Source organism: Micromys minutus (genome assembly GCF_963924665.1).
Source record: "Micromys minutus genome assembly, chromosome: 1".
Classification (NCBI taxonomy): domain Eukaryota; kingdom Metazoa; phylum Chordata; class Mammalia; order Rodentia; family Muridae; genus Micromys; species Micromys minutus.
Genome location: NC_137969.1, coordinates 84,614,940 through 84,638,294, shown reverse-complemented (window position 1 = coordinate 84,638,294; position 23,355 = coordinate 84,614,940). Strand labels below are relative to the sequence as shown.

The 23,355-nt window shown below is 42.2% G+C and overlaps 1 protein-coding gene across 2 annotated transcripts in view; it reads right to left on the bottom strand.

The window, feature by feature from the left end:
* Positions 1-20,822, bottom strand: part of TDRD5 (tudor domain containing 5) — a gene marked incomplete at both ends in the record, with an annotated part of 41,585 nt that extends 20,763 nt beyond the window's left edge. The window contains 8 exons of one of the 2 annotated variants that reach the window (XM_080928516.1): positions 2,946-3,166; positions 4,009-4,217; positions 7,072-7,225; positions 11,339-11,395; positions 12,400-12,483; positions 17,623-17,816; positions 19,709-20,101; positions 20,591-20,822. In XM_080928516.1, coding sequence (XP_080784642.1) covers positions 2,946-3,166; positions 4,009-4,217; positions 7,072-7,225; positions 11,339-11,395; positions 12,400-12,483; positions 17,623-17,816; positions 19,709-20,101; positions 20,591-20,822 — 1,544 coding nt within the window. The remainder of the gene's footprint in view (positions 1-2,945; positions 3,167-4,008; positions 4,218-7,071; positions 7,226-11,338; positions 11,396-12,399; positions 12,484-17,622; positions 17,817-19,708; positions 20,102-20,590) is intronic. The other variant, XM_080928517.1, reaches the window with a different exon arrangement.
* Positions 20,823-23,355: the final 2,533 nt, after the last annotated feature.

Below are 23,355 nucleotides of genomic sequence, written 5' to 3'. Positions count from 1 at the left end.
GAGGTCACAGAAGATACGAGGAAATCTGCTGTGACTGGACAATGACAATGTCAAGGACACAGTAACGTGGAAGGGAGAAAGTTTTGTGGGGTTTCACCCCAAAGAAAGAACTACAGCCCACCAATAACTTCCAGGAGAATTGGCCTCTCCCAGGAGTTAACCCCAGTACTGGTTATACACTGCACAGCGGGCAGCCCTAAATCAACATACACAGAACCAAGTTGTGGTTATGTATATTTGGAATGCACATACATACATGTTACATACATACATGTAACAATAACCAAAGAAAAAGAGGCCATCAACTTGAAAGGGGAGAAGCAGGTGGGTAGGAGGAGTTCCAAAGGGAGAGGGGGTGATACAATTCTAGTTCAATTAAGAAACGCATCAATGGCTCTAATCCCCACAAGAGTCTCTCCAGCCTATCTTCTTCCATGCTCTTGGCTACGCCATCTCCACAATTTCCCCCTATTCCTTCCTTATCAATACACTCAATAGGATCTGTGTTGCCTTAAAAGTCTGGGTTCTTTGCAATGTTTAAAGCAGAAACATAGGTTCAAATCCTGACTCCCTTGTTCACAAGGAGGCTAGACTGGCTGGGTTTGAGGACAGGGACTTCAGAAGTACTCCACGCCTGTCACTCTCTCTGTGTGACATCTCATTGGTTTTCCCATCTCATTTTCACTTCATTTCACTCCCTGGAAGACTCCACATCTCAAGCTTCAAAGCCTCTATTTTCAACTGTATTACCCCAATTTGGAGATAAGGTTAGACCAAAAAAGTTGAATAATGTACAGATCTCAGAGAAGATAATACTTTAAAACATGTACTAAGTCTTACATAGTAGAATAGAATATAATTGTTCTAATGTGTGAGTATCTGTGTGTGTGTTTATGCGTGCACACTAATGTGATGTGGAGACCAGGAAGACAACCTCAAGTATCACTGTCAAGAATGCTGTCCACCTCCTTTGAGACAAGGTCTGTGATTGGTCTAGAGCTAGACCAGCTGGACAGTGAGCACCGGGGACTCTCCGATCTCTGCTCCCCGGTGCTAGGATTACAGGTATTTGCCACCATGTCCGGAATACTTACATGCATTCTAGAGATAAAACTCAGGTCTTTGTGTTCACACAGCAAGCACTTTAGTAAGCTATCAATAAAGCCAGGACAGTACTTATTTCTAAGGTATTATTATTCAACTAATGCCAGGTAACTTGGAACCATAAATATTAAATATGGTAAAATAAAAAATATGGGATGCTTTTGTAAATACAAAAAACTATTATTTTATGTGACAACATAATCAGAAATTGTTTATGAATGAATGTATGGTGGCTGAATGTATTCACATCTTATACAGTGTTTATTAACACAGGACAGATTTTTTCAGTAGACAAAAACCAGATAAGAGTCCATAAACCCTTGGGGCCTTGATAGCCTTCTTGATAGTCCACACAATTCATGTTATTTTCATAATATGACTAAAATCTTGCTCCTTCACATTGCACTGGTACTGTGAAAGCAACAATAGGAAACATGCCAGGTGCCTTAGCTGAACCAAACAAAAACCAACCAACAATCAGTATCACTTAAGAAGGCCCTTGAAGCCAAAGCCAGTATTGGTGATACACCTTTAAGTCCCGGCACTCTGGAGGCAGAGGTTGGTGGGTCTCTGTGAGTTCCAAGATGGTCAGGGCTACACAGAGAAACCCCATCTCAAAACAAACAAACAAACAAACAAACAAAGTCTGGATAAGGCAGTAAAACTCAACTATCATCTATTGACAAAGACCCTGAAGGACATACACAGTATTTCCCAAATATCTCAAGGAAAAGCACTTTGTATTTGAATTCTGACCTAAACTAGCCTTTGGTGGGGACCCGAATTTCACTTACAGGGAACTGGGGTAATTTCTCAGTGGTTAGAGAGCATACACTACTTTTGCAGAGGACCCAAGCTCTGTTCCCAGCACCCACATGGGCCAGCTCACAACCACCTGTACCTATAGCTCCAGGGTATCTGATATCTTCTGACTTCCAGGGGCATGTGTGTTCACATGCACACTCCCACACAGACACATAACAGAAAAATCTTTTAAAAATAATAACTAAGCCAAGCATGTTAGCACACACCTTAAATCCCAGTATTCTGGGAGGCTGAGGTAAGAGGATCTCTGTGAGCTTGAAGCCAGCCTGGTCTACACGGTGACAAACAAACAAACCAAAAAACCACCACCACCACAACAACAACAATAAAAAAAGAAAGAAAAAATGACAAGTAGTTGATTTTAATGCAACACCATTTGCATTTAAAAACTACTAATATGATGGTAGAGATTACGTTTTAAAGTTACTATGCTTAAGAGAACTATAAAGCAAAACAAACAAAAAATGCTCTGACCTATAAATTTCCCTTACCCAAGGACAGATACCCTCTTGGAATGCTGGGAGTTATTCTTGTAATTGTCTGTTCTTGTTTTTGGAAGATAAACCATGTGTTTTTGCTTCTGTAATAAGCTTGCTTGCCCCTGGCTGCATACAGAAAGAGTATGTGTATGACCGCACAGAGGCTGAGTGTGTGCCTTATATCAGTGTGTTCTTGCCCTTGACTGCACAAAGGCAGGAAGTCACATATGCATACAGATATCCAGAGTTTGGTATCATCGACAGTTTGAGTATCCAGAGAAGAATTTGGAATATACTCTGTGTATGGATATGAAAAGCACATGCTTGGATTAGAAAAATATAGCTATTTTTCATTAAAATGTTATTTATCATGGCACACATGGATTTTTAAATAGATATTTTAATTTTATAGTTTAAGTTTCTAACTGATAAGTATCAGTAAGCAAAAGCTTTTTGTTGGTTTAAGAGTCCTGAGACCAACATGTCTGACAACTACTGGTAAAAGCTAATTGGACACCGAAAGCACGAGACGCCTACCGCATCTCGATCATCATGTCTTCAAGGAGTTCTGATGAATCTCTGCTGTAGATCCGGATGTAGAACTGACTAGGAGAGATTATATATTCCACGAAGACCCCCACAAGGGTGCTGGTATCTAGGGGTGGAAGTCTGCACAATTTCTTAGCACGCACAGCATCTGGTGGGATATCGTGGCTTGGCACTGGCAAGCTGAGCTGTGGTTTGTTTGTTTCTACTTGCTACAGGGAAGGCGGGAGAGAAAGAAACCATAAAAAACCATTAGAGAGACATTTCAAATTCCTCAAACTACTTCACAAATCATTTTTATGATTTATCACCATTTATAAACATCCTTTAAGTACTCTATTATGAAAATATTGGCCAAAAAGTTAGGAGTATTAAGCAAATGTCCCCAACAAAATGGGCAAAGACATTCAGGTGGATGGAGTATGGCAGGTAACCTAATTGTACCCATAGCCAACAGTAATTTTAAGGGATGGATCAATTCGGACTTTTCCCATCAAAAGGTTTTGCTTTTATCACAACCTCTGCTCTTTCTTTCCTCTAGACCTTCCCATTGCCCTGAAGAAAATACAGCAGGCTCTCCAACTGCTCCCTCCACTGAAGAGCCTGTCAGAGTGAGAACAACAACTAATCCTTAGCAACCACAAAGTCAGAGACAGAGATGCAAACACAAAAAGAAATGTTGGGGGCCATAATGAAGGAGAAAAATTAAATGAACCAAGTAAGTAGGAATGGGAACAAGGGCATCTGCCACCTGTGGCCACGGCCCAGGCTGAGCCAGAGCAGGCTCCTGTGCTCTCTGAAGCCCCTCAGGAAGAGAGAAATCAACAGCACTGCCAGGAAACTACATTTCAAACAAACAAAATTTAACATCAGGCATGTGGGAATAAAAACCAGAAAACGAGAGAAATGCTGGATAATGTGGTGCTGGGCAGAACCAGTCTTCTCCAAGAAATGGTGTCCCTGGAATTTTTTTTTTTTCTAAAGAGCACTTGGATTAAAGAGGCATCCATTCAGTTATTGTGTTTACTACACTATCTAACCACTACCCACTCACCAGCTGTAAAGGCTTTACCACCAGATTAGGCTTCTTGTAGATCTTCTGTTCTGCCTCCTTGTGGTTCCTCAACGGGCAATCCCATGTGGTCTTCTTAACTGCTACAGTGGACAGGGAATTTCTAGAGGGACTGGAGGCCCACGCATTAGCTTCTATTTTCTTGTCTGGTTGAACTAAACATGAATTTCTGACTGATGGAAGTGGTCCACCTGGTTACAGTGTGGGAGAGAGGAGTACAGTGTGAGAGAAGGTTACAGCGTGGGAGAGAAGGGTGACAGTGTGAGAGGGGGTGACAGTGGGAGAGAGGGGTACAGTGTGTGAGAGAGGGGTACAGTGTGGGAGAGAGGGGTGACAGTGGGAGAGAGGGGTGACAGTGGGAGAGAGGGGTGACAGTGTGAGAGAGGGGTGACAGAGGGAGAGAGGGGTGACAGCGTGGGAGAGAGGGGTACTGTGGGAGAGAGGGGTACAGTGTGGGACCACTGCCTCTAAGCAGCCCCCATGTGCCAGGCACTAGGGAGAGAGACACTGGCAATAGGAACTCGTCCTTGCAGATGGAGAGAGACAAGGGACAACATACTAGAAGAAAAACAAACTGTAAATTCTCAGACTGGGAAACAGAACTGGTACAACTTTTCAAACTCTGGTGAGTGGCTGTCTCAACATCTCATCTCCAATTTCTCCTTCTAACAAAGCAACGGACACATCTGCTTTAATATTCCATACGGTGATGTCGTAACTCTACAGAATTTCTCAGTCAACTTCATACTTTACTGAAATTTATGCATATATGAGTACCTGAGGCTGGCACATTATGGACTCCTCAGATCTGTGACTAACCACAGTGGCTCCTAAAAAAACAAACTCACAAGCACATTAAGAAGTAGGCACAAAAATATTAATCATATTTGCCTAGAATGAAGGCTGAAGTTTCCTCCCCTAGATAGCAAAACAAATAAAAAACTGAATACTTATCACCATGCTTTTACAATGATAAAATGGAAGCAATCTAAATGTCTGCCAACAGGACACTGGCTAAAGAAAATATATAGGAACTGAACAAAGGTAAAAATGAAAAAAAATACTAATATGGAAAACAATATACTAAGCATAAGCAAAGACAATATATAATAATGCTTTGCCAAAATTACATTATAATTAAGTATATAATTTGTAGGAGGTTGTGAAATATACTCAAAGCTACAAGCAGTGACTGCCTATGTTGTGTGGATGGTTTAGAGAATATCTGGTTTCACATCAGATCTTGCTCCAATCTCCCAAGTCCTGTATTAAAGTCTGTGCTATCTTGAGCAACAGGGACTGGTCTTGGAGCTCTGTGGGGCAGCCCAACTGTACTGCTTTGGGTCATGTCTCTGCCTACGTTAACCAACAATGTAAAGGAGAATTTTCATGTCTGGTACTGGGGTTTTAAGCTTCCAAGGGACAGGAACAATCTACTGTCCTATCCATCTGTGACACCCCTGAGCCATGACAATGACCAGCATGAGGTACCTTTAAAAGTGCAATAGCAATGCTCCTATCTTGGCAATAAATCAATGATATCACATAGAAAGGCAGATGTCCATCATAACCACTTATAAAAACACATAGAATAGACTTGGAAGGGAAACAGCTTAGTGGTGAATGAAGTCTTGCCCCACAAACAGAGGATCTCAGTCTGACCCCTCAGAATCCACATTTTAAAAAGCCAACCAGGCCTGGGGCACATGCCTGTGATCCCGTGATCCCCATGCTGGAGATGCGGGGCCAGCAGGGTCCTGGTTCTCCCTGGACAACCAGTGATTCTATTCCAAAGTAGGTAGGTAAAGAAAAGGGTGGGCGGCACTCAGGACCACCGAGGTTATATGCTGGTTTCCCAGTGCCAGCACACGTGCACCTCTCCCATACACACTTTATGAGATAAAAGCGCCATACTGTTCGTGCCTTTGCGAAAGGTTACCATTGAGGGGACAGAAAAGGACACAATCATACAAAGTTATCTCAATAAAAAGTCTAAGAGAAAATTAAACTGGGCTAAAAACAAAACAGAAAAACAAAAATATAATGCCCTATGTCCAATGTGGTTTCCTAAAGTGACCACAGAAACAGGCAGTGGTGACGCTGGCCTTTAATGCCAGCACTTGGGAGGTGGAAGAAAGTGACTCTGAGTTCAAGGCCAGCCTGGTCTACACAACAAGTTCTGGGACAGCTACACAGATAAACGATAAACCTTGTTGTGAAAAACCAAAAGAGAACATCTGAAATGTAAATATAGAATATCTAATAAAAATGAAAAAAAAAAGAAAAACCAAAAGAGATGGGGGTGGGGGGAAAAGGGAGTGAACACTTGGTTTGAAGTTTATTGTAAAATATAAATGTTCTGACTCTCCACATATCTGTAAGAAGCTTTGGCTGCATAGCCTGAGAAGCATTACCTATCAAACAACCAATTCAGAATTAGTCCTTCAGAACTGCTAATAACTGGACAATAAAGAAGATAACTGGCTGGAGAGACGTCAGCGGCTAAAGCCCTGGCTGCCCTCCCAGAAGGCCGGGGTTTGACTCCCAGCACCCACATAGCAGCTCTTAACTAACTGTAACTCTAGTTCCTGGAGTTCTGACCCTCTTCTGGCCTCTGCAGGCACTATTCATGCATGGTGCACACAGACACACATGCAGACTAAACACCCATACACAAAAAATAATTTTAAAAAGACAAAAAGAAATTGCTAGATGTGGTGCTCACACCTGTACTCTCAGCACCCAGGGGGTGGTGACATGAGTTTTAAGATCTGCTGGGTTACATACAGTGAGTTCCAGGCCAGCCTGGGCTACATAATAAAAACCTGTCTCAATACATAAACAAATAAATTAGTTAAACTGTAAAAATTTTAAACTTTAAACTAATAACACAGGTTAACTTTACTACAATAATCACTAAACTAAAAAGGTAATTATTCAAACATTTTGGGGCTAATATGGGAGGTGTTTGGGTCATATGATTCTCCTGGTGACCTATGCTTTCTTCAATAGAAAATGACATCAGTGTTATGCCATGTAACTCACCAGGTAGCAGAGGCTTCAGGTCAGCATCAAACACAAGCAAGTCTTGCTTTTCTTCACTGAACTCAACTCGGAGAATGTCACTGAGAGCTCCAACAAGTTCTGTCACGTTTAAGAACCCTAGTTGTTTCGGTGAAAGTTGTTCTTTAAAAGTTAGCTGTCATAAAAAAGTGGAAAGGCAGCTGTCAGAAAAAAGTGAAGAGGCATGAAAACTCTGGTTATGTTAAGCAAGGCTTGAATTTGGATTTTGTCAACTGAAATACTTAACACTCTGTGAACTCGTGTGCAAAAGCCTGGTTCCCTGGCAGCCAGTCTAGCATAACCATGAACCGGCCGGTGGCAGTCCTAGAGAGACCCGTTCTCAAGACACAGGTGGACAGTTGCTAAGGAACAACAGTCGGTGCCATACACACACACACACACACACACACACACACACACACACACACACATGTGCACATACATCTGTGCTATTCTTAATACCACCGGTTCTTCTCTCCTGCCTAGGCTTTAAGGACATGAAGGCTTGCTTCTGAACTAAATGCTCTTCCTGACAGCCCTGTAAAGGACTGGCCCTCACAGAGTAGTACAGCTGAGGCAGACTGTCACAGGATGCTCCAATACCACACTAAGTTCTACGACTCCCCCCACAGAACACTGGTATAAGTGGGGGTCCAGAATCAGGCAGATCATCATCAGGAAGGTTGCCGGAAGGTCGTATTTAGTCACCCATCAGCAGCCAAAGGAAGCAACTGCCAGAGGGCAGGGCAGGGCAGGGCGTTAGGAAATTACAGTTGGTATTTCTACTTCCTCAGATGGTACATATTACAGCTTCTTCTGTTTATCAATCAGTCTTTATAGTTTCTCAGGTAACTGCGTTGTATTAACTGTGAAAACAATTTAACTGAACACAAAACTAGGATAAACAGTATTAAAATGCAAGTGAGTTATTATTTTAGTTTTTAGATTTTAAAAATTGTGTCTGCATGTGGGTGTGTGCACAAAGTGTGGGTCCCCTGAGAAGCCAGAGATGTTGGATCCTCTAGAGCTGGAGGGGGAGGCCATTGGGAGCCACCTGACATGGGTGTAGATTCAACTCCAGTCCCCTGAGCCGTCTCTCCAGACCCCAAATCAGTCACTTTTAAAAGTATATTCAAAAGATCCAAGGAAATATTCAGCAAAAACAAGTCTCAGGAGGGAGAAGAGGATAAACAGGGTAATTGGGGTTCTCTAAGTTATATATATTTGAAGTTGTGAAAGAAAAATATTATGGTAAAAATTCTCACAAATTAAAATGTCATTCATTTAAAAAAAAATCAAGTTTCTGCTGAGCCCAAATGTCACCTATTATCAGTCACTTAGAAACCACCTCCCTAGAAATAGCTATTATTAACAATTTTTGTGTAACTTTGCAGAAACTGCCAAAACTTAAGTGGCTCCGATATAAGATTATCTACAGGATACATCTTGCTTTTTCAATTACTGTAAAGGTAGTTCCACATTGCTGCTATATGAAACACAGCTCAGGTATATTCTATGATTAGCTGGCATGTTTTCTGCCCTACCAGCCTCAACAATGCGCAGTACAGAGGTTGGCATGGTTCTATTCCTTTCCTCCCTTCTTCCCTTGCTCCCTCCCATTCGATATTATACAGATCCTTTGAGTTCAGAATAGGCTTTCTGACCTAGCCATTTTTATTTCTGCCAACCTCCTACATTTTCCAGATGATAAACTGGTACTGCAGACTCGACTTCCTGCCAGTCAGCATGTGAGCTAAGCTCAGGCCTGACCTCCAACAAGGCTACAATGAGTCTGTGTTCTACAGTGGGGCACATAGTAGCCATTTCTTTTCAAAGTGTTAACAGTACTGTTCCATTGCTGCTGGTTATGGGACCACAGGGCTCATTTAGGCACATCAGATCAATGGCTGACGTCCAGGCTGGGACTGCACTGGGGACTTGCACATGCCACCTAAGTGTTCTGCTCCTTAGCTCATCTCCAGCCCTAACACCAACCTTTAGTCACCATTCTTCAAAGATGGATGCCTCTATCATCCTCCAGGCTGTCTAAGTAACTTCTGTAACTACAGACACTGACAGAATTGAATGTGCCCGAGGGGCTTCCAGCCCTTACAATTAAAGCCTGAAACTCATCAGCAGATCTGTAAATTCTTTTGATGTGAACCTAGTCTTCAGCCTCTCCTTACTGATCTGTTGACACGTTCCAAGTTCAACTCATTCAATTACAATAAATATTCTTGTATGCACTGTTATCTCACAATTATTCCCATGTCATGCCACATTGTATAACTAATTTCAGAACAACAGTATCATTGCCAACATACTAACAATAAAACCTCTGGACACATTCACCCTTTCCTCTACCCCTTCGTGTGATTGTGCCTCAGCAGAGGAGACACTAGTCTTCTTTCCAATTGTCCCTTGGTTTCCTGTAACGCTGTCAACTGCTTGTCTCCCTAGGGAACTGACCTCTGTCATTATGGAATGTCTCCTGTCCCTGTTTGCAGCCCTTCCCCAAGTCACTGTGGCTCTCACGCACAGTGCTTGCAGGAACACGTCTTCCATCTTTTCCAGTGAACATCTGCTCTCATATCTACTTATTCTGAGTTACTGTTAACCACATAAAATGATTTGGGAAAAAGTCTGTCTTACTCCTTCCTTACCTTCACTGTCTATAACTGTTATCAAATTTTTAAAAACTACTTTGAGAATTTAACATGAGAATTGTTTATACACAGGTCTTGTTTCTCATCCTATATCACAGACTGTCTTGTTTTGTTCTGTTTTTGAGACAGGGCTTCTCTGTATCCCTGGCTGTCTTGGGACTCACTCCATAGGCCAGGCTGGCCTCAAACTTACTGAGATCATCCTGCCTCTAGCTCCCACGTGCTGGGATTAAAGGTGTGTGACTGGGCTCACAGACTATCTTAATTACAGCAGTTATTCCATTTGCATTCACGAAAGCATTATGTCTAGATTTAGAGCTACCACGCTCCATAAGTCGACCCCATATATAGCCTATTCCTCCCTCTCACCTTTTTAAAGTTCAGGTGACCCCACCCATCTCTGCCCTGTATCCTGCATTCCATATCTTGTTCCTCTGTTCTGTTTGCTCACTGTTTTAGTCAGGATTTCTATCCCTGCACAAAACATCATGACCAAGAAGCAAGTTGGGGAGGAAAGGGTTTATTCAGATTACACTTCCATACTGCTGTTCATCACCAAAGGAAGTCAGGACTGGAACACAAGCAGGTCAGGAAGCAGGAGCTGATGCAGAGGCCATAGAGGGATGTTAGTTACTGGCTTGCTCAGCCTGCTTTCTTATAGAACCCGGGTCTACCAGCCCAGGAATGACACCACCCACAATAGGCTGGGCCTTCCCTCTTGATTACTAGTTGAGAAAATGCCTTACAGTTGGATCTCATGGAGGCATTTCCTCAACTAAGGCTCCTTTCTCTGTGATGACTCCAGCTGTGTCAGGTTGACACAAACCAATCGCACACCCACCTTCCTGAGTTTATAGCACACATGTGTTCAGGTGGTTTTATCTGTTGGCTTTATGGCTTCCAGTGTTACTGTCCGTGTCACAGAAAGCATAACAATTAGCAGTTTGTGCAATCAATCTGTCATGCTATGGTTTTTGTATTATTACATCAGCTTTGTGCTATAAACGCCACTAGAGGCCACCGCTTCAGCTTTAAATAGTGGCATGTTTTAACTGGGGAGCCATCTTTCAGATACAGTTACATGTTTACTTCATCCTTTGTTCTTCAGCCCTTCTTAAAGAAACAAGTTCTAGCCTGGCATTACTTTAGTTAGCTTAACCTACAGTATTTATATTTTCTTACCACGCAGGTCTATTTATACTTCTCTATTTTTTATTATTTTAAGTGTTTTCAGCATCTTCATTCTTTAATATCACTTAGTATTGCTGAACACAAAATCAAGAATGCATATGAAGGATTCTGTTTCTCCACATCTCTTCTTGGTATGATCACACTTAAAAATATGTTAGTTGTTATTTCAATGGTGTTATAACAGTAAGTATAAAAATTTTTCTTCTATCCATAGCCAGATATGTTACTAGTCATATTCTTAAATAGCCTTATCATAGTAAAGAAAAAGTCACAAAAACATAAAACAAGGTGGCTTAAGTGTTAATAGCACAGACTTAGAGGATCCAGTAGTAATGGCAAAATGTGTTTATCATAAGAAAAATAAGCAATGCAAAGAGTAAGAGAACACCTACCTCAAATTCTCCAAGCAGTTTAGAAATGAACAGACCTTGTGGAAACTTAGACACGACCTAATCAACAGAAATGAAACTAAGATATAATTGAAAGTTTAAGAGCCACATGAGAATCCTTAGTTTAACAAATTAATTTTTTATTTTTATCAATTTTTTTAAATCAATGAATGTTTCCTCTATTTTTGGTGTTGTATTAAGCTTGAACAACATCCTTGAACAAACAATTGTCAAACACTTGTTCAAGTTTCAAAAATAGTTTTTGCTACCCACGTGTATCTGTTTTGCCTGTCTCCCACCAAAGCCACAGCACTGAGATGGGATAAATCCAGGCAGTAAGAACTATGACATTTCCTTACTCAAGTCAGGACCAAAATCCTCAAGACAGACTACACTGGCCCATTATACAACCACCGAATGGTTTCCATATGCTAATAACACAAAACAATAAAATAGGCCAATCACACAAATGTGCAAACCAGCACAAAAAACATAAAAAGTTCAGCTAATATGAAATCATTATCGTTTAAAGTGTGACTGAAGTGATGTTGTCTGCAGAAGTGCCCATTTGTTCAACTCGTGACTTTTACCCTCAATAAATCAAATGTTCAGTGCCTCTGATGGCGACCTGTGCTACACAAATAATCACTGAAGGATTATTTTATTAATAGTCAAAATCTAAAGCAACTCAAACTTTAACCCCTTACAGATCCCCTAAGTGAAGCATGGAACACTAACACTCTGGGCTACACTAACCACGTGTAATAATTGCATTTGCAGGACAGAAAGTTGAACTGGAAAGATCTTCAACTGTTTGTCAACAATGATTTGTTGGGCAAGGAAGGAAAAAGAAGTAAGAGGACATTTTTGGGAGAACCATTTTCTTAACAATTTTACACCAAAATTCAGGATATTTTTTATTACTTTATTAAAAATCAGTGTTCATATATCAGTATTTTCAAAACAATAAGATATAAACACAAAACCAATAATCACTGCAGGCAATTAAATCAAAGCATGTGAAACCCAATTGTTTTTGTTTCCAAGAAATGGAAAATACTTACAAATTTTATCTTCTGCTTTAGGTCTGGATTAACAGTCCCTCCAGGTCCAATTTGTGCAATTACTGATTTGAATGTGCTCTCCAACTGTGAATAAAACAAAAAGTCAAATCTCTTAAAAGTCAAAGATGAATATAAGCAAGCTGTAAAATAAAATGCATTTCAGTCAGATGGGTCAAATCCTGCTCAGTGGTTAAGAGCACTTACTGCCTCGCAGAGGACCTCAGTTTGATTCCCAGGCTTTGACCTCTATGGGAATCTGCATTCACAGTAATATACTCACATACAGACACAAAGTATATTTATGTACATGTAGTATATGTATTCACAGTTAATTAAAAAATTTAAGTTAACACTGAAACATTTTATATTTTATCAAATATGTAAACGAAATTTGTATGAAAGTAGACACTGAAGAATACTGAGATACACAGCATTGTCTATAATAGGTTCTACAGTCTCCAGTTAGCTGGATACTTCTGTCTAGAAAGGATACTTGCTATTCATTTTCTAAAGTTACTTAGCATTATTAAATACTTAGTGGTTGCCCAATGCCTGAAAGGAGGAAGGGGTGTGAGTCAGAGCACAAGCTAAATGAAGGGCCTTTTAGAAGAGTAGTGGGGGAAGCTCCTTTAAGTAACAGAAGCAAAGGATGAAAGAAACAGTGTGTGGGGGGGTCAGTGGCAAGGAGAGCCACTATCTAATGGTTTCCTGCTCTGGGAATTTGCAAGCAAAGTCCTCTCCTAAAGCACAGGAGAGGAGGAGGGTGAGCAGATATTTAAGGACCTGAACTTGGGAAGTGGAGAGTCAATGAGGAAGGTTCCCACCATCAACCTCAGGTCTGTACACACACTCAAACTCTCATACATACTCACACAGTCTAGCACACACAACACACTCATTCACACTCACTGGCACACACACAGGCACACACACACACAACACGTATACACACACCCTTATATACTCAGTCTTACAGCACATACACTCATACATTCTTAACACACACACACACACACACACACACACACACACACACACACCACTACCACCACAGTTTGCCTTGAGGCATCAGTAGTTAAACCTGGATTGATAGGTGGAAGTTGTATTATAATATAAAACACCTTAACCTCTAGGCTACATAAGCAAAAATAGGTTCCAGAGACTTGTAGTGAGACACTGTATTTTGATAACGTATAATTAGATTTGAAGGGTAGACAATCAAGAGACCATGCAACTCTCTGGATAACGACTGTTCATGCTAATCTTTTCTGAATTTAAAAACAAAGATTTAATAAACATGTTGGTCAGCTTAGCTACTAAAATATACAGGTTAGTCTTTGGACTGTCTAGCAGAAGAAATGCTAAGAGAAATAAAAATAGGGCTAGCAAGGTGGCTCAGCAGGTAAAGATGCTGGCCACACATCCTGACCAAATTCATTCCCTGTGATACTGCTGAAGACCTGGCTGACTAGAAAGAAAGAAGGAGAGAGGGATGGGCACTTTCAAGATTTCATCAAACTCTCTCCCAAGGCCTCATCTCTAAAAGAGAGCTTTTGATAAGCATTTTGAGGGGAATATATAGCAATTCAGTCCATAGCAGCTACTCTTAACTATTGAAGAAACCTTACAACTCTGACCTCCCAATAAACGGCTGACTCTGAAGGCAGCCAGAGAAAATACTCAAAATGAAACACAAGGGGGGGGAGTACTGGGGGGCATCATTAAAAGAAAGACTAACAAAAGAATGGAAACCCAGTGGCCTGTAAACAAAATAAAACAGCAAGCCCCTGAGACAGGCACAAAGGTACCACCCTTTGTAATTCTAGAAGGGAAGGGAAGAAAACTGAGGACAAACACTTCCAGACCCCCTGAAACAAGTCAGCTACCATGACAGATCAAGTGGCTGGTGAACTGTGTGGGATGCATACGTGCAGCCAGAAGAAGCTCATGATAACCAAAAGAGAAAAAGTGACCAAACTGAAAGGAAAAACGGACAAGTCCATGGTTATATTGGAAGATTTCAATACCCTCCCTCAGTAATTCATGGAAGTCAGAAAACCAGTAAAAACTTAGAACTTCTGAATGGTTTTAGGTAAACTGACTTAGGTGGCACAGAACACTCTAAACAAATATAGTAATGCCATCTTTTGAATTATAAAGCATCTACCAAAATAGGCATAGAGCTATATACTAAGTCTCATTAATTTTGTAAGAAATGAAACCCACGTTTTCTGCTTGTAATAGAATCAAAGTACAACAGAAATACCTCTGGGGGGAAAAAAAACCAACTGTTTAAAAGTGAAACAGCATTATCCATGAGACAAAACAGAAACCATGACAGACTCAGAAAACATTTTACCAAGGTAAGAACAAAAATACATCAAAATTTATGAGATGTTGCTAAAGCAATATTAGAAAAACCCTATGGCCTTAAATGTTTAGTTAGGAAAGGAGCAGAGTTGTTCAGAAGGAACGGGCTGGAGAGACACGGATGAAAGCACTGGTTGCCCTTGCAGAGTACTGGGTTCAGCTCTGGGCACCCTTGTGGAGGCTCACGATCATTTGTGAGTCCAGTTCCAGGGGATCACACCCCCTTCATCTCTGGATCCCTCCCCACATCAAGCATGTATGTGGTGCACATATATACAGGCGGGTAAAACACCCATAAACTAAAAATTAAAAATTAAAAAAGATGGATCTAATCCAATGTAAACAGGAAAAAAAGGAGGAGGGAGGAGGAAGGAAGGAAGGAGAGAGGAGGAAGGAAGGAAGGAAGGAAGAAAGGAAGGAAGGAAGGAAGGAAGGAAGAGGAGGAGGAGGAGAAGAAGGAGAAGGAGAAGGAGAAGAAGAAAATTCAACAAAGCCCAAATCTGGAAATCTGGATCTTTTTTAACAAGACAAGGGTAGGATGTATTTGTATATATATTTTCCTCCCCACTTGCAGGAGAGAATATCACCATATAGACCTTCAAAACTGAGTAATAAACCCTCTCAACTTTTCTCCAGCAAACGATGAGCCAGAGGAACAGGACACAGCCTGACGTACTTCTTTGAAGGAAAACAGAGTACCTTTACATCTGTTCAAAACACTAAATGTCACTTTAAAAACATTTCCACAGAGAAAATTTCAGATCCAATCTACTGCATTAATAAATTTGTGAAGAATTTTTTAAAAGATCAATACAATGCTATACAAAGTTTTATAATAAAAAATAGGCAAGTTTTCTCATTTTTGAGGCCTATATGCTACTCCAGAATCAAAGGCATTATACAAAAACTAAGGAACCATATATCTCATGAACATGAGAGCCAGAGTCTTTAACAAATTAGAGGAGGAGCACAGTAACATGTAAAAAGGACACTACATGTAACTAAGTAGGAGCCATCTAGTAATGCATGGTCAGCTTATTGTCTTTGTAAATGTGATTTTTAAAGTTTTATAACTGTCTCAGTAAACAGAGGGAAAACCATGACAAATAGCATTAGCCGTGGAAAAGTTCTCAGGAGGTGTGAGTAAGAATGAGTTTCCCCCAATCCAGTAAGGAGAATCCACCCGTGTGACAAAGGCTCAGCAAGCTAGCTGTGGCACTGCACACCCTTAATCCCAGCACGTGGGAGGCAGGCAGCTGAGTCAGAGGCCAGCCTGGTCTACAGAGTGAGTTCCAGGACAGCCAGGGCTACACACAAAGAAACTATGTCTCAAAACAACAACAACAACGACTGAACACAGATACATCCTGTGGCAGGAACAAGACACATTAGAGGGCCTAGCCTAAGGGCAAGAGAGAAAAGGCAGATACAGGAAAAGAAGCAAAGCTGTCATTATCAACTCTGAGAAAAAACTGTTACCCCACACAACAAACCGAGTTTATCAAGAACCTTGACTCACGGTTCTAAGACATGGGTTACATATTAACAATGATTAATTTTAAAATATCATCTTTAGTACAAAAATATGAGAAGAGTAAGGAATATGTTTAATAAAATGTATGTGGTAGTGATCAGAAGCCGCAGTGAGGTATGAGGGGAATGAGGTAGTCCACCCAATGCAGCAAGGGTGTTTATCCAGCAGACAGCATTGCCCTAACTGCTGTCCTTACTTAGAAAACATCAGTTCACACCTGTCATATTATACAAAGAGCAGTATGGAACTGGTAACAGATCTAACTTAATTCTAGAAAAAAATATAGAAGACATTTTTGTTATTTTGTATTGAGCAAAGATCTATTAGGTAAACAGGAACCATGTGAGAAAACTGAGAAAATTAGATCTCCAGAATCAAGGTCTTCAATTTTACAAAAGACAAGGTTAAAAGAGGAAGAGTGGGGCTGGAAGATAGTTCAGAGGCTATCTGGTATTTGCTCTTGCAGAAGACCCAGGTTCATTTCCCAGCATCCACCTGCTGCTCACAGCCATTTGTTAACTCCAGTTCCAGGGGATCTGATGCCCTCTTCTGGCCTCCATAGCCACCAGGCATGCTCATGGTACACATCCATACATACAGTCAAAACACTCATGCACAGAGAATAAAAAAAATAAATCTAAAAGATTAGAGTCAAACCATAGACCAGGAGAAATGTCTGCATTATATGTTCTTCTTAAAAGACTTATAGCCAGAATGTACTGAATTCCTCCATTTCAATAAAATGACAAAACCCCATTTTGTAAGGACCAAATACTCTGATATTTCAAAAACTGTATACGAATGGCAACTGTGTGCATAAAAAGATACCTAACATGGTTATCAGATATATTCTCCAGCATAAAATCAAATAACATAATTCTAAACAGAAGCTGGAACTGGAGTTATGGACAAGAAGGCATCTGCCAGAGAGATACCAGAAGCCATGTAGCTCATAACATGCTGCTTCACCTCTCCCTAAATCACTAACCAGACAAGAGGCTTAGTCACACCTACAATCGATGAATGGATAAAAAAACTTTTGTTTTTATTATTGTATATGTATAGGTGAGGATGTCTGCACACATGTCTACCACCTGGTGGCAGCAGAGGCCAGACCAGAGGGACATCAGATGCCCTGAAACTTGAGTTACAGAGGACAGTGAGAAATCATATGCTGGGAATTGAGTCCAGGTCCTCTGCAAAAGCAGCCAGTGCCTTTGACTGCAGCTGGTCTTCAGCCTCAGGTGTCGGTTGTTCCAAGGTCAGCTTTCCCACCAGGTCTGAGTCACAGCACTACTCAACTAGTCGCTATCCCTTACCTGGTTCAATTTTTCAGTGTGGTTCAGCCTCGAAGTCTCCACTGCATTAAACAGCGGCATCTTCTCCATGCTCAGTACTTGCTTTGGGGGCTCCATGTTTGAAATGGGTTGTGAAAAGCGTGTCTTCGGTACTGGGAACCCTGTAGAATATGACCCCTGCTGTTTCATTCTAAACGGCTGAGTAAAAATTTTACCTTTGGTTAAGAAAGAGAGAAAAAAAAGTGACTAGCAATTTCTCAGGAGTTTTATATAAAAAGACTACTGTGCACTAACTGCCCTCGGTTTAGAAGGGAAAATGTATATATTCAATAAAACTCATAAACATGTAAGTCGTTAGTCATTCACTGAAAAGACTGTTGCTCTCTAAAGCTCCATATAAGGTCGCCTGACTATAACTGGGAAGTAGCATTTCATAGCCAAACCCTTTAAAACTGCACTTCATTCCAAAGACCAAAGAATGCCCAACTAAGCGGTCTGCAAAGAGCTATGCTTCTCGGGGTCGGTGTAAGGAAAAGCAAGGAGGAAATGCTACCAGGGACACAGTCCAAAATGTAAGTTCTCTATTGGGAACTGTATTCCACAGTACCGTGTGCCCTGAAAATCCTGACAGTCTAGCGTTTTCTTTCTTCACCCCAAGGTCGAGATTACTAAATATACCAATTGCTTCTGAGATATCTGAAGATACAAGAAATGAGCCATGGATGGGAAATGTGAACAAGCCAATCACTGGGAAGAATACCCACTCCAACACTCAGTCAAAGTTGGCAAGTTGCTTTACATAATAATTTTTTGCTTTTCTTCTTTGAGTGCTGGAACACAAACCCAGGGCTGGTACTCACCAGGCAAATGTCCTAGCAGTAAGCTGGCTACATACTCAGCCTCCCTGTAAGCTCAGTAGCACAGCCTAGTCCTCCTAACCTGAGCCCTGAAGAACACAGCAGGGTTGGGAGGCCCCCTTTCAGTGTGCACTGGCATCCAGTGCTTTCTCTGAGCACAACGCATCTTCCTGTCTTTAAGAACTACGTCACCTACCGGCTCAATACTGCTTTGCAAACTCCTGACACATTCTCGTGATTTACCTTACTGAATCTAAATGCAGACTCTGGAGGAAAAGGTCAGCAAAACAGACATACCATTCTCTGAAACAAGCCCCCCTTCCCTGCTTAGGATATACGTTCTGTCCAGGGTCTAGGGGGTGATGACTACATTAATCTTGAGCCTCATCTACCACATCATAGGAACTTACTAAATGCCAAGTTCTCCTCTGCCCTTGTCTCCTGTAAGGTCCTCAGTACAACTCCAAATCCCATGTATTGTAGCTACAGCAGAGATCTGGACCAAGACTTGCCCAAGATTATTCACCTTGCAAGTGGCAGACATGATTTTACTTTAACAAACTCAAAGGTTAACCCTTCGATTTCTTTTCCAGGGACATTGCTCTAACATTTGCTCACCCAAAGCACAATCATTTAAAAAATATTTTTAATGTGTTATATGTATTTTGCGTGAATATATGTCTGTGTAACACATACATGCCCAGTGCCCCAGGAGGCCAGAAGACGGGGTCAGATCCTCTGGAATTGGAGCTGCCCTGTGGGTGATGGGAACTGAATGTTGCTTCTCCAGGAGAGCATCCATCTCTCTAGCCCCACAATTATTGTTTCTAATTTAAATTTTTTTGAGAATTTCATACATGAGTGCTGTATTTATATCATTCCCATGTCTTCCCTTTAACTTTCCCATGTCCCCCAATTCTCTCTCAAATTTGTGACCTCTTCAATTACTGTCTCTCACTCACACACGCCCTGCTGAGTTCATTCAGGGTTGCTCACAGGTAAACATATTTAGGGCAGACTGCTTGGGATCAGAGAACGCATCACAGGGCTCGTCCTCAGAGGAGACTGAGTCTCCCTCTGCAGCCGGTAACTGCCAAAGGTAGCTGGTCAGCTTGGTGCAGATGGAGCCTTCTGAGAGGTGCCCCCATGGTGACATGCCAGCTGCTGTTGTCTGTGTGCAGGGTCTTGTTTAGGTAACTGTATTTGAGAGTCTGTGGGCACGGCACGATTATTAATGCTTACAAGCTTACCTGCTGGCCATCCTCTCTGCTTCTCCTCAGACACACTCTTCTTTAGTGTCAACAGAGAGCCTGCTCTGGTCTGCTCTACACAAATGACATCCGAAGCTGCATTCAGCACTTCAAACATAGAGAGGAATCCATACTGCATATACTGAAATGATCTTCCAAAACGCTTGGCAAATGCCTTTTCAAAGTCAGAAAGGAGAACAGGAGACAGTGCCAAAAGGTCTTTCAACTCACTCTTCACTACTGCTGGAAGAATCGGGGGTACCCGTCCTCGGTAAGGCACCCGGCCGGAGCAAAGGCTGGTTCTTCCCTTTTGCATGGAGTTCCGGACCTTATGGCTCCTTCTCTGCTTTGCAACCAAACTTGCTATTCCTTTGGTGGATTCATCCGGAATGGCTAAGGAGATATGGGGGAGGTAGAGAAATCACTTTCAGGTAAACAACACACTCCATCCATCCTTTATATGTGTCATCACACAGGCAATTTTTAACTCTCCAAAGAGCTGTTTATGTAGGTAAAGCAGCACAAAGCTCTTGGTCCCATCATTTCTTACATTCTGACCAGTAGCTTCCTAACTCCTCTACCAGCTGGAAAAATGTGTTAGTACTGCTAATTAGGGTCTGAAAGTGTCACTAATTTGTGCTTAATGAAATCTAAAGTGAGCCTTAGGAATTTAAAATTCAGTACGGTTTTCTGAATATGGGGAGTTTTTTGGTCTCCCTTTGCTCTCATTTGCCCACAGCCTCAAAGGCACCTATGGCCACCACCCCAGTTAAGACCCACTGCCTTGGGATACAAGATAACTGTAGAGCTAAAACAATTCTGTACTTAGTGGTATGTTTTAATTTAAAGGGTACGATGGGCCCTCCAAAATCTTAAACCTACCTTTCAATATCACGGTACCATCCCCACAGGGGCAGACACTAACCACATCAGGCATATCCAACACCAGTTCCATAGTGGACCGATATCCAAGGATTCGGAGGGGTAGGTGGTTGCCAACCATCAAAAGGTACTCCTTTTCTAACTGTTGTGGAGTCAAGCCATCTTTAGTGGAGATAAGAAGGGACCTGATCTCTTTCCTCAGACAGTCCTGTATACGCTCTTGTTCAGACATTGTGCTATAGGATTTAAGGGGAAAAATGCTTTTGAAAGTGGTCAAACCCATGGCAGAACAAAACCCAAAAGCAAGCAAACAAAACAAAAAGCCTTTAACGACCAGCCATAGAATATAAAAACTCAGATGTGGGTGTTATAGGCAATAAGGCTGAAGCCAATAGCCTAAGTCTTCCAAGGCTCGTGCACCACAATAAGCCTTCCTGCCACACTCACTACAAACTCCAAAGCTCGGCTTGTAGAGGGATGAACCCTCCCACTCCTAGAGGCTGGTTGGTAGTTAAGTACCAACAGGGCCTGGCTGATAAGGATGCTTAAAGTATGATCTCAAGCTCCTTAGGGGGTGTCATTCCCCACCGCAGCTCAGAATCAGATTGAAACTCTCAGCCACTTTTTGGAAACTAAATGTGTTAGGTCGCGGTGTAGGAATGACCAGGAGAAGCGTGAACAGATCGTAGGCCGCCTGGTCGCCTGACTCGGCTCGGGAAGAGGGAGTAGGGTGGGGATTGGGGAGGGATCCCCTCCCTTGGCCGGTCCTCCCGTCTGCCCCGTGCTCTTCCCAGGAGTCTGAAAGTCGTGCTGAGGACGGCGTTAGAGCATCCCTCTGAGGCCCACCACTACCTGGCTGCGGCTCGCCCGCCTCGCTACCTCGCACCTGCGCTGCCGTTGCACACTGTCCAAGTCCGACGCGCTCCGGGAGAGCCGCGGAGAAGCCCAGCTGGCGAGCGTCTCGTGCGCCTGCGCATCGCGGGCCGTCCGGTCCCGTGCGCCACGTTCCACGCGAGGAGGCGCGGCCGGTGTGACGGTTAGCGGAGACCCGCCGTGTGAGTGCGGGTGAGGCCAAGGCCCGGCTCCCCCTCCTGTTCGATGCTGCAGCGCCTACGTCCTTCCGACGCAGGGGGAAGACACAAGTGCCGCTGGACCACACTTCACTACTGCTCAGCGGCCTCGCCCCGCCCCCAGGCACCCGCCGGCTGAGCCAGGACAGGTGCCCCCACCCCGCCCCATCGGACCCAAGGCTTTCCTCACCCCGTTGGTCTGTGCTTATTTGGGGGGGGAAATTAAAAGCGAGTCTGGTTCTGGCTTGGGACTTACTGCTGAGCTAGACGCGACTTTGACTCCTAGAAGAGAGGAATGGATGGACGGACGAACTTTTGGAATGAAGAACATCCCAGGGGCAATGGAAAGAAGAGAAGTGGGAGACTACGGAAGATAATTTCATTTGGATATGTTTGTTGGATTTGTAAACTAGATTGACAAGAGACTTCAAAAACTACCAAGTAGAAATGCAGAGTATGGGTAACTTTCCCTTAACAATATGCACCTTTAAATGGACAATTTAAAGATACTCATAGGATTCAAATTAAGAGACCAGAAACTAGGTGGGATGATGCTCACCTGTTGAGCTGAGCGCTCTGGAGGTGGAGAAAGGAAAAGCCCCAGCTAGATAGGTACTGGTGGGTTGCTTAAAGGGAGTGGGATCCTGTCTTAGGGTTTCTATTTCTGCACAAACATCATGAACATGTTGCAAGTCCGGGAGGAAAGGGTTTATTCAGCGTACACTTCCACACTGCTGTTCATCACCAAAGGAAGTCAGGACTGGAACTCAAGCAGATCAGGAAGCAGGAGCTGATGCAGAGGCCATGAAGGGATGTTACTTACTGGCTTGCTTCCCATGGCTTGCTCAGCCTGCTTTCTTATAGAACCCAGGTCTACCAGCCCAGGGATGGCACCACCCACAATGGGCTAGGTCCTCTCCGCTTAGTCACTAGTTGAGAAAATGCCTTACAGCTGGATCTCATGGGGGCATTTCCTCAACTGAGGCTCCTTTCTCTGTGATAACTCCAGCTTGTGTCAGGTTGACACAAAAGCAGCCACTACAGGTTCCCTAAGCACATAGATACTACTGCCTAAAACCCATAAATGAATATCCCAAGTGAACAAAATGTTCTGTCAATGAATGAGGAATATTAAAGAATATTTTAAAATCTGAAACTAGAAAGGATTTTTATATTCGGCTTAAAGTGGAGCAGGAATAGCTGATTAGTAGATTAACAGAAGAGAGCATCCTAAAATTAAAAAATGGACCCAGATATTGCAACATTTCAATGACAAGTTTTAGAAGGAACAGGTATTTATATTTTAAGGACCCGTTGAGGCCTCAGAACTAAAACAAAAATCCCTTTTCAGACAAAGCCTAGGAGAAAAGGAATCAAGATTTTTAGGTATAAACATCTATCTCTAAAACCATGGAAATTAGACTGCCATTCAAGTAAAATCTACCCAGCTGAATCTGGTATCCTTTTATCTTGACAAGCCAACATTAAGAGGGGAGTTAAAATGTTTTCAGAAAATATCTCCCTGGATGACTCCCTCAAAAAGGATATCACCTTCGATTCTCATCCCAGATGATGTGAGATTACTAAAGGTAACAGACTCGGCACAAAGAATTCTGGATAGGTTCATTTATATTTTTTTCCTACTGAGGAGATTAACATTTTTTTTGAAAGAGTCTTATGTAGCTTGGGCTGTCC